Source organism: Myotis lucifugus, unplaced genomic scaffold, assembly GCF_000147115.1.
Source record: "Myotis lucifugus unplaced genomic scaffold, Myoluc2.0 scaffold_235, whole genome shotgun sequence".
In the NCBI taxonomy this organism is placed as follows: domain Eukaryota; kingdom Metazoa; phylum Chordata; class Mammalia; order Chiroptera; family Vespertilionidae; genus Myotis; species Myotis lucifugus.
Genome location: NW_005871283.1, coordinates 1,317,324 through 1,332,769, shown reverse-complemented (window position 1 = coordinate 1,332,769; position 15,446 = coordinate 1,317,324). Strand labels below are relative to the sequence as shown.

General features: G+C 43.3%; 1 protein-coding gene across 3 annotated transcripts; it reads right to left on the bottom strand.

Moving 5' to 3' along the window:
- Positions 1-154: 154 nt before the first annotated feature.
- On the bottom strand, positions 155-11,889 carry ACYP1 (acylphosphatase 1). 3 transcript variants are annotated; one of them, XM_006098429.3, is made up of 3 exons: positions 11,771-11,889; positions 11,280-11,377; positions 155-1,211 (listed from the first exon to the last, which is right to left on the bottom strand). In XM_006098429.3, the coding sequence occupies exons 2-3, from the start codon at positions 11,367-11,369 to the stop codon at positions 996-998; spliced, it is 306 nt and encodes a 101-aa protein (XP_006098491.1). In that variant the 5' UTR covers positions 11,370-11,377; positions 11,771-11,889; the 3' UTR covers positions 155-995. The 3 variants fall into 3 exon arrangements, with proteins under 3 accessions (XP_006098491.1, XP_006098490.1, XP_023617930.1); XM_006098428.3 differs by having other exon boundaries at positions 11,688-11,869; XM_023762162.1 differs by having other exon boundaries at positions 11,762-11,860.
- Between the last annotated feature and the right edge of the window lie 3,557 nt (positions 11,890-15,446).

The following is a 15,446-nucleotide window of genomic DNA, read 5'->3' as shown; positions in this document are numbered from 1 at the left end:
CTTGTATTTTTAAAATTTGGAATTTGTGACAAATTTGTCAAACTCAATAAGCATTCCACGTGTACCTGCTTAATGGTTGACCAAACCAAGCAGGAGATTTCTAGGGCTTTTGTCCTTTGTATCAGTTTGTCATAATAAACCACCACAGACTGGGTGGCTTAAACTAAATATTTATTTTGTCACAGTTCTGGAGGCTAGAAGTCTGTGATCGAGCTGTGAGACATGGTTGATTTCTTCTGTGGACTCTATCCTTGTCTTGTAGATGGCTGGTTTCTCCCTGTCTTCACATGTCCTTTCCTCTGTGCTATACATGTCTGTGTCCAAATTTCCTCTTATAAGGACATACTAGATTAGGGCCCACTCTCATGACTTCATTTAACTTCATTCAAAGTTACCTCTCAAAAGACCCTATCTCCAAATACAGTCACATTCTGAGGTACTAGCTGTTAAGACTTCAACATATGAATTGGGAGGAGGCACATAATTTAGCCCATACCAACTGCTTTTTGTGAATTCCTTACCCAGAGAAAAGGAATGACAGAAATTCAAGAAAATTAAAAGTAATTATTCCAAAACATCATTTGAGCAGCCAACAAGTTGAACTTGTGGAATTTGTTCTTATTAGGTGTGCAACTTCCTGAAGAAAACTTCATGGAAACCATTCAAAGAAATGATTCAAAGTAACTGCTAACTTTTTCTTTCAGACCTCTTTAAATTACCTCAAAATTATCTTCCCACAGATGTTTACTGAGTAAATATCTCTTATTTTGCCCATAATGAATTTCGCCCTACAGATGGTTCTGATGTGTTTTTATTAGAATTGTGTACAGTTGTAATCATTCCTTCCATCATACATATTATATACAGTAACATTCAGGTATCTAAAAATAAAATAACTTACTGACAAATTCTAATATTACTCAGAATAATTCTATCTCTATTAACAAGAAAAGCAAAACCTCTGAGTTTCTCTTGGAAAATTTGAATTCAGGGCATTATTTTACAATTTGGAAATCTGAGTAATCCAACTTTAAGATGACTTTCTCATTGTTGAAGTTTGCTCTGTCGATGTGCGATTTGGGACTTCCTTTTGTCTCAAGCCATTCCTGCATATGACGCACTTTGGAGATGGGACCTTGCAATTGTCCTTGCACTGTGCCCTGGTCTGTGTTCTGGACCCAGCCTACCAATCCCAGCCTTTTACTCTCAGCCTAAGGGGAAGAAAAAAATAAGAAAGAGAAATCCAGTGAGATTAAACAAAACAAAGTGAGACTACAATCTTTGCCAGAATCTTGGTCTAAAATCAAGCCACTGAAACTAATTTGATATTGTCCAGAACAGTCAAAACAGAACAAGAATCTCATTGCTGATTTTAATATGAAATGTTGGCCACTTCACTTCATTTCCTTCCTCTACCCTATAAAACCAAGCCAGAATTTTTCACTATGTAATACTAATGACTCAAGATAAAATCAGATGCTTTCAAAATTATTCCCTAAGGCTAATTATTGTTAGGATGCTGGGCTGTATGTATCTTATACATTTTCCCTTCTCCTAATCAAGAATCTCTTGGGTATATTAAGTAGAAAAAGCATCAAGTTATCTGATCCTTCTCTTTGTCTTTAATCAGGACCACACCTAAACAAATCCAGATGAGTAAGTGTCTTTTATATCTTTAAAGATCATTAGAGAGTATTTCACAATTTCCTGGGCAACTCATCCCATTGTTCCCCCTGTAGAGAAACTGTCTAACAAACTGTCTTTATGTTGCATCGAAAGCCCACTTTCTATCATCCTCCTAGAGAAGGAAGGGCAACTGGTAATCAGCCTCTGAAAACCAGTTTCATGAGATTACATAACTGTTAGGTTTTGCACTTTACTTTCTTTTCTTCTAAATTGAATAAGTTTATGAAGACCATCTAATCATTGTAGTTGCTCTTTTCTTATCCTTTCTAGTGTTTTTCCTTTAAGTCATTAAACTGTGGAATTGCCGAATATTTAGAAAGGTATAGCAGTGCTTAGAGGTAATTTTATTTTTGTAAAATTTCCAAGTAAGGATATTATAAAAGTTATTGTTAAAGTAATACATCTAAATAGAAGGGATTGGGTTACAAAAGAAAATGGAGTTAACATGATTTTATGCCAGAGTAGTGACCTAGTAAATGTGGGAAATTGCTGGAGTTGGCCAAAGAAAATGTTATGCACAGCAAAACCATGTTTGATGAGGAACTGAAATAGCCAATAAATCATATGTTCAAAGTAAAGATATAATGCATAATGAACAAAATAGATTGCAGTCAAATAAATAGCAATTTAAGGGATACAGAAGAAATTAAGGAATGAAGAAAAATAGGATACCCATAGCATGCTTTAAGTGCAGAACATGGTGACATAAAAACATGTGGAGCCCAGCCAGCATGACTCAGTGGTTGAGTATCGACCCATGAACTAGGAGCTCACACTTCAATTCCTGGTCAGGGCACATGCCCAGGTTGCAGGCTTGATCCCCAATGTAGGGAATGCTGGAGACAGCCAGTCAATGATTCTCTCTCATCATTGATGTTTCTATCTCTCGCCCTCTCCCTTCATGTATGAAATCAATAAAAATATATTTTAAAAAAAACCAAATATGTGGAAAATGGATTTTGAGGAAGACTCCACATCCAACTGACTTTATACTAGTAAAGGTTAGGCCAGCATATAAAAATCAATACACCATATTAATAAATAAAACACCGTATCCTCCTATATAATAAAAGCCTAATATGCTAAGTGTCCGGTCGACCGATCGGCCGTTCAACCAATCAAAGCGTAATATGCTAATGATATACTAAGGCCGCTCAACTGCTTGCTATGATGTGCACTGACCACCACGGGGCAGTCGACCAGCTGCTATAATGTGCACTGACCACCAGGGGGCAGACACTCAGACCAATTTAGCTTACTACTGGGGTCCAGCCCATCGGGACTGGGCGAGATGGGCCAGACACGCCCTGGAGCCCTCCCGTGGTCCCTCCCTGGCCTCAGTCGTGCACCATTGAGGTCCCTCAGCCTGGCCTGCACCCTCTCACAAGCCAGGACCCCTCAGGGGATGTCGGAGAGCTGGCTTTGGCCTGATCCTGCAGGCCAGGCCGAAGGACCACAGTGGTGCACGAATTCATGCACTGGGCCTATAAAAATTAATAAATAAAACAGAAACCAGATGATCATTCATTCATCTTCAATAGATGAAGAAAAAGCATTGATAAAATCTAACATTTTTTGAGATAAAAACACTCAACAAACTAGGAACAGAAGGGAATTCCTTAACCTGATTATAGGTGAAAAACCCACAGCTAATAGACCTAATGGTTAAAGACTGAAAGCTTTTGCCCAATGATCAGGAACAAGACAAGGATGTCTGCTCTTGCCACTTCTATTCAACATTAAACTGGAGGTTCTAGCCAGGGCAGTGGAAAAGAAAGAATGCATTAATAGTGGGAAGAAAGGAGTAAAATTACCTCCACTCACAGATGACATTCCTTGTATGCAGAAAATCCTAAGGAATGTACACATGCGCGCACACACACACACACTAGAACTAATCAAGTTTATAAGGTGGCAGGATACAAGATCACTATACAAAAATCAACTCTATTTCTATATACTGGCAATAATGAAAATGAAATTAAGGAAACAATTCCATTTATAATAACATCAAAATAAAAAAATTATAAATAAATTTAATGAGAGAACTGGAATACATATGGAAAAGTACAAAACATTGTTGAAAGAAATTAAGGAAGGTCTAAATAAATGGATAGACATCCTATGTTTATAGACTGGAAGACAATATTATTAAGATGCTCCCAAAATTGATCTACAAATGCTATGCCATATTTATCAAAATCCCAGCTGCCTTCATAGCAGAAATCGACAAATTGATTCTAAAATTCTCATGGAAACATAAGGGACCCAGAATAGCTAAATATAATCTTTATAAAGAATAAAGTTGAAGGACTCATGGCTCAGTGGATGGAGCGTCAGCCTGCGGACTGAAGGGTCCCGGGTTCGATTCCGGTCGAGGGCATGTGCCTGGGTTGCGGGCACATCCCCAGTGGGAGATGTGCAGGAGGCAGCTGATCGATGTTTCTCTCTCATCGATGTTTCTGGCTCTCTATCTCTCTCCCTTCCTCTCTGTAGAAAATCAATAAAAATATATTAAAAAAAAAAAAAAAGAATGAAGTTGAAGGACTCAAATATCCTGATTTCAAAATTTACAAAGCTACAGTAATCAGTAGATAGTACAGTACTGGCATAAGGATAGACATATAGATCAATGGAATATAACTGGAGTCCAGAAATAAGCCCTTACATTTATGGTCAATTGATTTTTGACAATGGTAACATGACAATTCAGTGGGAGAAATTTTAGTCTTTTTGACAAAAGGTGCTGGGACAACTGATAGTCACGTGTAAAAGCATATAGCTGGACTCCTTACCTCAATGCACATAAAAAATTAACTGAAACTAGCCTGTCCTGCGTGGCTCAGTGGTTGAGCGTGGATCTATAAACCAGGAGGTCATGGTTCAATTCCTGGTCTAGCCTGGACTTAGAGCTCGATCCCCAAGTGGGCGTGCAGGAGGCAGCCGATCAATGTTTCTCTCTCATCATTGATGTTTCTCTCTCTCTATCCCTCTCCCTTCCGCTCTAAAATTAATAAAAATATATTTTAAAAAAATAACTGAAACTGGATCAAAGACCTAAAGGTAAGAGATTAAACTATAAAACTCTTAGAAGAAACTTTTAGAAGAAAACATAAGCATGAACCTTCTTTCATTACCTTAGATTAGGCAAAGAATTATATTCCAACTTAGATATAAAACTAAAGTCACAAGCAACAAAAGAAAAATAAATTAGACTTCATCAATAATAAAAATATTTGGCCCTTGACCGGAATCGAACCTGGGACCTTTCAGTCCGCAGGCCGACGCTCTATCCACTGAGCCAAACCGGTTTCGGCAATATTTGTGCTTCAAAGTTTTCATCAAGAAAGTGGAAAGAAAACCTCAGGAGAAATATTTGCAAATAATTTAAGAGACTAATATCCAGAATATACAAAAATTTTTACAAATCAACAATAAGACAAGTAACTCAGTTAAAAATGGGCAAAGGGCCCTGGCTGGGTAGCTCAGTTGGTTGGAGGGTCATCCTGTACACCAAAAAGTTGCGGGTTCGACCCCAAGTTGAGGTTTATACAAGAGGTAACTGATAGATGTTTCTTTCTCTTTCTCTTTTTCTCTCTCGTTTTCTCTCTCTCTTTCTCTCTCTCTCTCTCTCTCTCTCTCTCTCTCTCTCTCTCTCTCTCCCCCTCCCTCCCTCCCTCCCTTCCTTCTTTCCTTCCTTCCTTCCTCTCTTCCTTCTACCCTCTCTAAAAATCAATGGAAAAAATACCTTTGGGTGAGGATTAACAAAAAACAAACAAAAAAGTGTATTATGTAGTTTCTATATATTTGGAGATTTTTCCAGTTATTTTTCTGTTACTGATTTGTAGTGTAATTCCATTGTGGTCAGAGAACATGCTTTGTATGACTTCAATCCTTTTAAAGTCATTGGTATCTCAAAACAAAACAAAACAAAAAAACCACAATGAGATACCACTTCACACACACTAGGATGGCTCTAATAAAAAAGACAGACAGTATGTTGGCAAAGATTTGGAGAAAGTGAAATTCTCATTGATCATGAGAATACAAAATGTAAAATGATACAGCTGCTTTGGAAAATAGTTTTGCTCTTCCTCACAAAGTTATATATGGAGTTACTATGTGACCCAGCAAGCTACTCCTTAGCATATATACCCAAGGGAATTGAAAACAATGTTTGCATAAAAGTGCATAAATGTTCACAGCATCATTATTCATAACTAGAGGCCCGGTGCACAAAAATTTGTGCACTGGGTGGTGGTGGGGGGGGGTCCCTCAGCCCAGCCTGCGCCCATTCACAGTCCAGGACCCCTTGGGGGATGTCCACCTGTCGACTTAGGCCCACTCCCTAGGGGATCAGGCCTAAGCTTGCAGTCAGACATCCTTCTAGCAGCCAGGGAGCCCTTGGGGATGTCCGACTAAAGGCTTAGGCCCCCAAGGGATCAGGTCTAAACTGTTAGTTGGACATTCTTAGTGCTGCCATGGAGGTGGGAGAGGCTCCTGGCACCACCACTGCACTGGCCAGCCATGAGCCAGCTTCTGGCTGAGTGACACTCCCCATATGGAAGTGCACTTACCACCAGGGGGCAGCTCCTGCATTGAGCATCTGCCCCCTGGTGGCCAGTGTGCATCATAGCAACCAGTCATTCTGCCGTTCAGTCAATATGCATATTAGCCTTTTATTATTATTATATAGGATGTCCCTATTCCCCCCCTTTTGCCCCCTCTACCCAGCTCTTGCCCCCCACTTTTCTCTGGCCATCACCATACTGTTGTCTGTGTCCATGGGTTGTGCATATATTTTCTTTGGCTAATCCCTTCTTTAAATTCACTTCTTTAAATTTGTATTTTCAGATAAGTGCTTATAACTGCACTATTATATATTTTCTATTATATCATTTAGAATTAAGATATTTTTTAATTGAACCCTTGTAAATTTTAGCACAATTTAATAAATTATGCTAGAAGCAATTAGGAGATTTTTCATGTAATGCAGATACATTTCAATTAATATTTTATTAATTTTTTAATTTTTTAATATTTTAATTTGAAATAATCTCATACATCTAAAAAAACTATAAAATATTACAGCATATTATATGTACCCTTCACCCAATTTCTTAGGTGTTAATAATTTAAACATAACCATTATACAACTAACAGAATTTGGAATATATTTTTCTTATAATCTCTTTAATGTTACTTAATCCATTTACTTTGTTTTTGTTAATCTTCACCCAAGGATATTTTTCCATTAAATTTTAGAGAGAGTGAAGGGAAAGGGAGAGACATATTGATTGGTTGCCTCCTGCACATGCTTTGATAGGGACTGGGGCTCAAGCCAGCAACTGAGGTACATGCCCTTGACTGGAATCAAACCTGGGACCCTTCAGTCCACAGGCTAATGCTCTATCCACTGAGCAAAACAGGCTTCAGCTTAATTCATTTACTTTTAATCTATATGTGTCTTTATATTTAAAGTGGGTTTTGTTTTTGATTCACCCTCATAATCTGTCCTTTAATTGGTGCATTTATGCCACTGACTTTCAGAGTGCTTACTGATAGAGTTACTACCATATCAGGCGGCTTCTGGGTCTTCTGGGTCCTGCCCTGCCTTGCCTTTTTTTCTTCTTTTTTTCTAAGACATTTCAATTTATTTAAAATAAGCCAATATACAGGATATAAAGGTATGATGTTTACAACAGTACAGTAAATAGGTTGGTTTCCCGGTAGGATCAGTAGTCTTTCAGTGAGTATAAACCCCCTTTCCCCTTGATGCTCGACCCAGCTGGCAGACAAACAGCAACAGTGGGGTGGGATGGGACTGCAGGATAGAAAGTCTCCCTGAAGGGATTAAAAATCACGTAGATGCTAAAATGTCCACGAAGGGATCTTGGGGGTGAGGGGTGCCTCTGCCTCATTCCTTTGAGGGCTTGGCAGCAGGAATGCTGAGGGATTTGCCCCAAACTAACACATGGCCCACCCTGAACCTGTAAATCTTTCACCCATGGAATATTGCCTTCCTGAGAGAATCAGCCCTAATCCCTCAGCCAGGGCCTGGAGGAGCCGCCCAGGCCGTGGGCACAGCCAGGACTGTGGACATTTCATGGCATTTCCACTCCCACTCCAGCTGCCTAACAACTCTGCACTGCCCCCCTCGTCCACCTCCCCCATCACTCCATCAGGACACTGTGCACAGGAGGGGACACTGGTTTTCCCATGCACATTGGGAACTGGCTGTTTCTGTTTTCTGGAGTAAAAAGGTTCCTGTGGGTCGGGTAAGGTCTCTGCTTGGCAAGAAGTTCTGTAACAGAGCCACTGACCACACCCACCTCCTCTGGGCATGGAGCAGCTCCGGCCCTCAGAGCTCATCTCTCCAGCAGAACTGAAGGGAAGACCGTGTGTACCCTTCTGTCCCTCACCCTTCACATGCCCAGAACCATCAGTGTCACACTTCCTAATTCGTATCACTGTATTTCATTAGTTCCATACTGTTTTACTAATCATGAATCTAAACAGATTGGTTCAAAAGGAGATCCTTCTATTTTTAAAGTAGCTGGGGCTTCTGGGGGAAGGCCTTGCCTTGCAGCCAGGATCCGCTGATGGGCGGTTCCCGGGCCTCAAGGCAAGACCTGCTGCTGGGGGCAGGCCTTGCCTTGCAGCCTGGACCCGCTGATGGGCGGTTCCCAGGCCACAAGGCAAGACCGGCTGCTGAGGCTTCTGGGAGCGGTCCCCACTGGGGTGCCTGGCCAGTCTGGGTGAGGGGCTGAGGGCTGTTTTTAGGCTGCCCGCACCCCCTTTAGGGTAGGGGTCCCCACTGGGGTGCCTGGCCAGTCTGGGTGAGGGGCTGATGGCTGTTTTTAGGCTGTCCGCACCCCCTTTAGGGTGGAGGTCCCTACTGGGGTGCCTGGCCAGCCTGGATGAGGGGCTGATGGCTGTTTTTAGGCTGCCCGCACCCCCTTTAGGGTGGGGGTCACCACTGGGGTGCCTGGCCAGTCTGGATGAGGGGCTGAGAGCCGTTTTCAGGCTGGCGGGTGACTGAAGCTCCCAACCTCTCCTTTTTTTCTTTTTTTTAAATTTTATTCTGGGATTTATTTACCTTCTATGGCTGTCACTGGAGCTGAGAGCCAGCTTTAGCTCTGAGGCCGGCTCCAGCTTGAGGCCTCGGCTGCTGAAAGCAGGTTATCTGGGCTTTGTTTAGCTTCTATAATTGAAACTCTGTTGCCATCACTGGAGCTCTAAGCTCTGAGCCCGCTGACGGCTGAAAGCAGCTATCTGGGCTTTGTTTAGCTTCTATAATTGCAACATTGTTGCATCCGGAGCTCAGAGCTGGGCTGCCGCAGGCCGGGAACGTTGGCTTCCTCCATCACTGGAGCAAGCAAGCCTCCTGTTCGCTTCAGCTGCCTGGCTGCCCGCCGCCATCTTGGTTTGTTTGCATATCCTGCTGATTAGCCAATGGGAAGCGTTCGGGGGTATGGTCAATTTGCATCTTTCTCTTTTATTAGTGTACATAGCCAAAAAGTGAAAGTAACCTAAATGCCCATCAGTTGATGAATGGATATATAAAATGTGGTATATCCATACATGGAATATTATTCAGCCATAAAAAAGAATTAAGTACTAATATGCTATAATATGAATAATCCTTGAAAACACTGTATTAAGTCAGGGTTGGGGAAACTTTTTTCTGCCAAGGGCCAAACAAAATTATCAACTTAAAAATTAGCCTGCTATATTTGGTCAAACATTTAATTAAATCACCCCTAATGCCTTAGCAGGGCCTGACCAAATGATTTCTCCGGCCTTACACGGCCCATGGGCCGGATGTTCCCAACCCCTGTATTAAGTGAAAGAAACCCAACACAAAAGGCCACATAGTGTGTGACTCCATTGACATTAAATGTCCAGAATAGACAAATCCATAGGGACAGAAATGAGGTTAGTGACTGCCAGGGGCTGGAGGGGTGAGGGGTGGGTGCTAATGGATATGTGATTTCTTATGGAGGTGATGAAATGTTCTGGAATTAGTGTACAATTTTGTAAATATACTAAAACCCACTCACTTATACATTTTAAAAAGGTGAGTTTTATGGATGTGAATTATATTCCAACTTAAAAAAAGTTCCTTCAAGCATTCTCATCATTCTAGGAGTGATGGAATTTAATTAAGAGGCTAGATTATATCAACATGCAAACAGACTGTAGCAAAACAAAACTGTTAAAATATATATATATATATATATATATATATATATATATAAAGTAATTATTAGTAAAGAATAAGCTACAAGTTTAACGGGGGAAAAGATAGCATTTTCCGTAAAGTTCTCCAAATCAATATTTATTTTTCTGCATTCTTTTATTGTCTCTAAATTGGGGGTGGGGGTGGGGATAGCAGTAGAGAAAAATGAGCTATATTACTCTCTGGTCCTTTTCCCTCAATAACTTTAATTAATCTTCAAAGCTGTCCCCTCCACTTACTATATCACAGGAATTTACCCTGCATAAATGATAGCAAAGCTAACAGAACATAGCTCTTTTGCTATGATTTTCAATAATTTTTTTTCAACAGGTACTTCTATGAGTGTGAAACAAGAGGAAATGATTTGCAAGTAATTGGGGAAAGAGGTAGTGGCATTTAACATTCATATTTCAGAGATTCGGGATGAATTTTAAGTACTACAGTCCAGGGAATGTGACACTTGGAAAGTTCTGCAGTCTTAACTCATTATCTTTGGGGCTGGAGATACACTGGGCAGGCAAGAGCCCGATAATCCTTACAGAAGACAGAAGGGAAATTGAGATTGCATTTCTGTCTGCATGTTAAGGGAAGATTAATGACATTAAGGCAGAGGTAGAGGCTGTCAGTAGTTTGCTCCTCCCCTCAATTACTCCCTAGTACTCTAGTAGGAATACCAGGCTCCATGTTCAGTGTTACCATTACTTATCCTGGAGTGGGTTAAGTATTTTCATTAGAAAAGCTTCAGCTAGAAAATGTGATTCTTCTTTCAAAGACAAAATGAGTAGAAATTAATTGAGAGAATGGGGAAAGGCTGAAGGAGTCAAAAAGGTCTGAAGAAAATGCAGCAGCTACAGAAGATGCTTACACCTACAATAATAAACGTGTAATATGCAAACTGACCAAATGGCCGAGCAGCGGCTCTTGCACGAATTTCGTGCCTAGGGCCTCTGTCTACGAGGTACTCAAGTCCCACTGTTAGAAAAATAGCAGCAGCAGACTGCCCTGGCCGGTTTGGCCGTGGGCCTGCAGACCCAAGGGTCCCCGTTCAATTCTGGTCAAGGACAGGTACCGGGGTTGCAGGCTCCTCCCTGGTGTGAACAGGATGACAACCATCCATGTGTTTCTCTCACGTGGATATTTCTCTCTGTCCCTCTCTCTTCCACTGTCTAAAAATCAATGGGAAAATATCCTCGGGTGAGGATTAAAAAATAACAATAGTAACAGCAGATAAACCTGCCTTTTGTATGGTACTTTGCCCATTGCAAAGCCCGTTCACACCCACTGCTCTGCAGCAGCCAGCAACTCCCACCGCACGCGTCCCCGCGCGGCCCGAGGCCCGTGGACCACATACCTGCGTGTACTTGCGGAAAAACACCCCTTGCACCTTCCCAAACACCTCATAATCCACCGATATCAGGGTGTCCCCTTCGGCCATGTTCATGCTCCAACCTGTCAGACGCCAGGGAAACAGAGAAGTAAATAGACGGGACTCGTTATCCTCGACCAGAACCCGCAATCGGGGCAGAAAGGCCACCCCACACCCTCGACGCGGCGACCTCTCCCTGGCCTGCCCCCCGAACCCCAGGAAACCCCAGGGCATGCAAGCGGGTACCCGAAAGCGCGGGCCGCGCAGTAACAGGAAGGCGCCGGGGAGTTTGGGTCGAAGCTGCCCACGGAGGCCTCTGGGGACAATTCCCTTTCATCCAATTCCCTTCCCACACCGTCCGCTCGCTCGCCATCCCTCCCGCTTCCCACGGACCTCGCTTCCACACGCCCCGGATTCCTCGCCCACGAACATCTACAGCCAACGGAACTGAGGGGCCCGCCCCGGACCGGGCTCACCCTCCCGGCCTTCCCGTCCGGAGGCCGGGCGGCACCCGCGACCACCGACCACCGACCACCGACCGCCGACCGCCGCGCCAACGGCTCCCCCTGTCGCGTAACCGCCGCTCCGGAAGCTCAGAGCGCAGCTCTTCCTTCGCTGTGTCGCATGCCCATCACGTCTGATGACCAATCAGGGGCGGCGCGCTCGGCCTAAGCCCGCCCAGAGGGTGGGATTTGGGGACCGGTTCTCTGGGACAGCTCGGGAGCCTCGGGCTGGATGCCTTGTCGTGAGGAGTGACAGTTTAATTTAATTATCCCGGCTTTTCAGAAAACGGCAGCTGCCAACACTAGGTATTATAAATGATGTAAATTATAATGAAGTGCCCAACAGCAACTGTTGTTTCAAAAGGGGATCTGTCCAGGGTGTCAGCTCGGATTCCACAGACCTCACCCTCACCCTTTCTCTTTTTTAAAACTTTTATTTTTAAAATCTTTATTGTTGAAAGTATTACATATGTCCTCTTTCCCCCCCTCCATTGACTCCTTTAGCTCGCCCCGCCCCACCCGCCCCAGGCCTTCACCACCCCATTGCCTGCGTCCCTGGGTTGTGCATCTATCCAGCGGTTCTCAACCTGTGGGTCGCGACCCCTTTGGCTGTCGAACGACCCTTTCACAGGGGTCGCCTAAGACCATCCTGCATATCAGATATTTACATTACGATTCATAACAGTAGCAACATTACAGTTATGAAGTAGCAACGAAAATAATTTTATGGTTGGGTCACAACATGAGGAACTGTATTTATTTTTTTAATGTATTTTTATTGATTTCAGAGAGGAAGGAAGAAGGAGAGAGAGATAGAAACATCAACAATGAGAGAGAATCATTGATCGGCTGCCTCCTGCAAGCCCCCCACAGGGGATGGAGCCCACAACCTGGGCATGTGCCCTTGACCGGAATCGAACCTGGGACCTTTCATTTCGCAGGCCGACACTCTATCCACTGAGCCAAACCGGCCAGGGCAGGAACTGTATTTAAAGGGCCAGAAGGTTGAGAACCACTGAATGCAGACAACTGTGATATCTTCCCACCCGCATCCCTTTCTCATTGTCCTGTGGGGAGAAAGACGGAGAAACACGAGATAAATTCAACCACTCATTACATATTTGCTGAGAGCCTCTGCGTGTCAGGCACAGTCCTAGGGAGTAATTGACAAACTCTAGTGAACAAAGGGATTCCTGGGGGAGCTTACACCCTGGAGATGGAGACGGATGATAAACATTAGACATCATGAACAAACTGAATAGGACGCATGCAACCTTCCTGCCCGACTTGTTCTTGCAGCTCTCAGTGTAAGTCCTGCCTGCTCTGGAACTGGGAGGAGGGACGGAACGGTACCAGAGGTCCTGGTGGTGCTGTTTCTCCTACCGTGTGTGCTGCTGGAAGCTGCCACCCGAGCCTGCCTGCGGGTTGTTTGTATACATCACATCTCTTCATGGCAAGAGACTCCACGTGTGAGTGTGTGGTGTTAGCAGACTTGGCAAGGAGAGAGACTTGCACTGGAAGTCCTTGGTATTAATCACTTCATTAGTTCCCCACTCAAAGTGAGGCTCTGGATCCTGGAGAGTCATGTAACCTAGTGCCAGCATTGGGGTGGGGTGGGGAACTGAACTGAATGTTATGCTTGGCAATATTTGAAAATAATGCTAAAGAGTATCTAGCTGATGTTTCTTTCTCTAAAACTTAGTTAAGCCCTAACCGGTTTGGCTCAGTGGATAGAGCGTCGGCCTGCAGACTGAAGGGTCCCAGGTTCGATTCCGGTCAAGGGTCCCAGGTTCGATTCCGGTCAAGGGCATGTACCCAGGAGGGGGTGTGCTCTCATCGATGTTTCAAACTATCCCTTTCTCTTCCTCTCTGTAAAAAATCAATAAAATATATATTAAAAATCAATAAAATATATTTTAAAAAAAAGAATTAAAAACCAATTGAGTGTCTACTACGTATAGGACATTGTAGAATATATCAAGATAAATGATATATAACCTTTGTCCTCAAAGAGTTTTTTAATTCAGTGTAAGGAACAAATATGCATGCAAATAATGACAATACAACGCACAACACGCTAGTTCAGTTCTGTGAACATCCACTGAGAGCTCATCATGAGCCAGCCCTGTGCTAGAACAAGAACAGAAAATATCACGAGAGCACAAAGGAGCAAACAGATTCATTCTGACAAAGAAGATCGGGAAAACATTCTTGGAGGAAACAGCACATAATCCAACCACAACCAGTAAGTGATGGAGCTGGGCTTTGCTTCCAAGCAGTCTAAGTACACTCCCATAAACGCTATGCTCTACCACCTCCCAGGATGTGCAGGTGGAGGTCAGGAAGCACCATAGAGGTAAGATAGTGCAAGCAGTCAGGTGTGACTACCAGGGTTTCTCAATCCTAGCTGCACATTGAGACTTAGGGAGGAGGCTCAGCTGGTTGGAGTGTTGTCCCACACACCAAAATGATTGCGGTTCAATTCCTGGTCAGGACAAATAACTAGGTTGTGGGTTCCATCCCGTATGGGAGGCAACCTATCAATGTTTCTCTCACATCAATGTTTCCCTCTCTCTAAAAATCAATGAACATATCCTCGAGTGAGGATTAAAAAAATACTTTAGGGAGAGCTTTTAAAAATGCCAATACCCAGGTCTCATCCCCAGAAATTGCTTCCCAGGTAGTACTAAAGCACAGCCAGGGTGGAAATCTACCGGACTAGACTATCGGGGGGCAGGGCTTGAAAGGCAGGCTGGAGGTTGAAGTCCCAGGTTAAAATTACGCATCCCGACTTTATTCCAAGGGCAAAGCAGAGGCCTCTGGGTAGGAGAGTGATAGGATCAGGTGTATTTAGGATAATTATTCTGAGAGCAGCATGAAGGATGGGCTTGAAGGTAAGAACTGCAGTTAGGATAGCGATGCTTGCCATCCCAAAGAGAAGTGAGGAAGAACTGGTTAAGGGCAGTAGACATGTACAGGAAGAGTCATATATGAGACATTGCAGAGTAAATTCAACAGAGCCTGCTGATCAGTTGCAGTGGTTCTCAACCTTCTGGCCCTTTAAATACAGGTCCTCATGTTGTGACCCAACCATAAAATTATTTTCGTTGCTACTTCATAACTGTAATGTTGCTACTGTTATGAATCTTAATGTAAATATCTGATATGCAGGATGGTCTTAGGCGACCCCTGTGAAAGGGTCGTTCGACCGCCAAAGGGGTCGCGACCCACAGGTTGAGAACCGCTGAAAAGGGAAAGGATGACAAAGAGGGAAGAGTAGAAGGTGACTGGTGCTTTCAGTATGAGAGGGAACGCTGGAGAAAAAGTGGATTGAGGGAATGAGGAGATGACCATGGATTTGTTTTCTGTCGTATGCAGTTCGAGATTCCTGAGGAACTAAATGGGAAGTTGGAAATCTGAGTCTGTAACTAAGGAGAGAGAGCTAAGCTGGAGATCATTGAAACAGAGGTGATACCTGAAATGTCAGCATTTGGTTGAAACCACTAAGGAAGGGAATGTCTGGACCTGCATTCATGTCTGAGAAATAAGAGGGCTTTGGAGAACACCTGAACTTGGGGGGCAGGTGAGGAAAAGACAAATGCCAAGAAGACAAATGAAGAAGCCAGGGCAAGAACATGAAAGAAGAAAA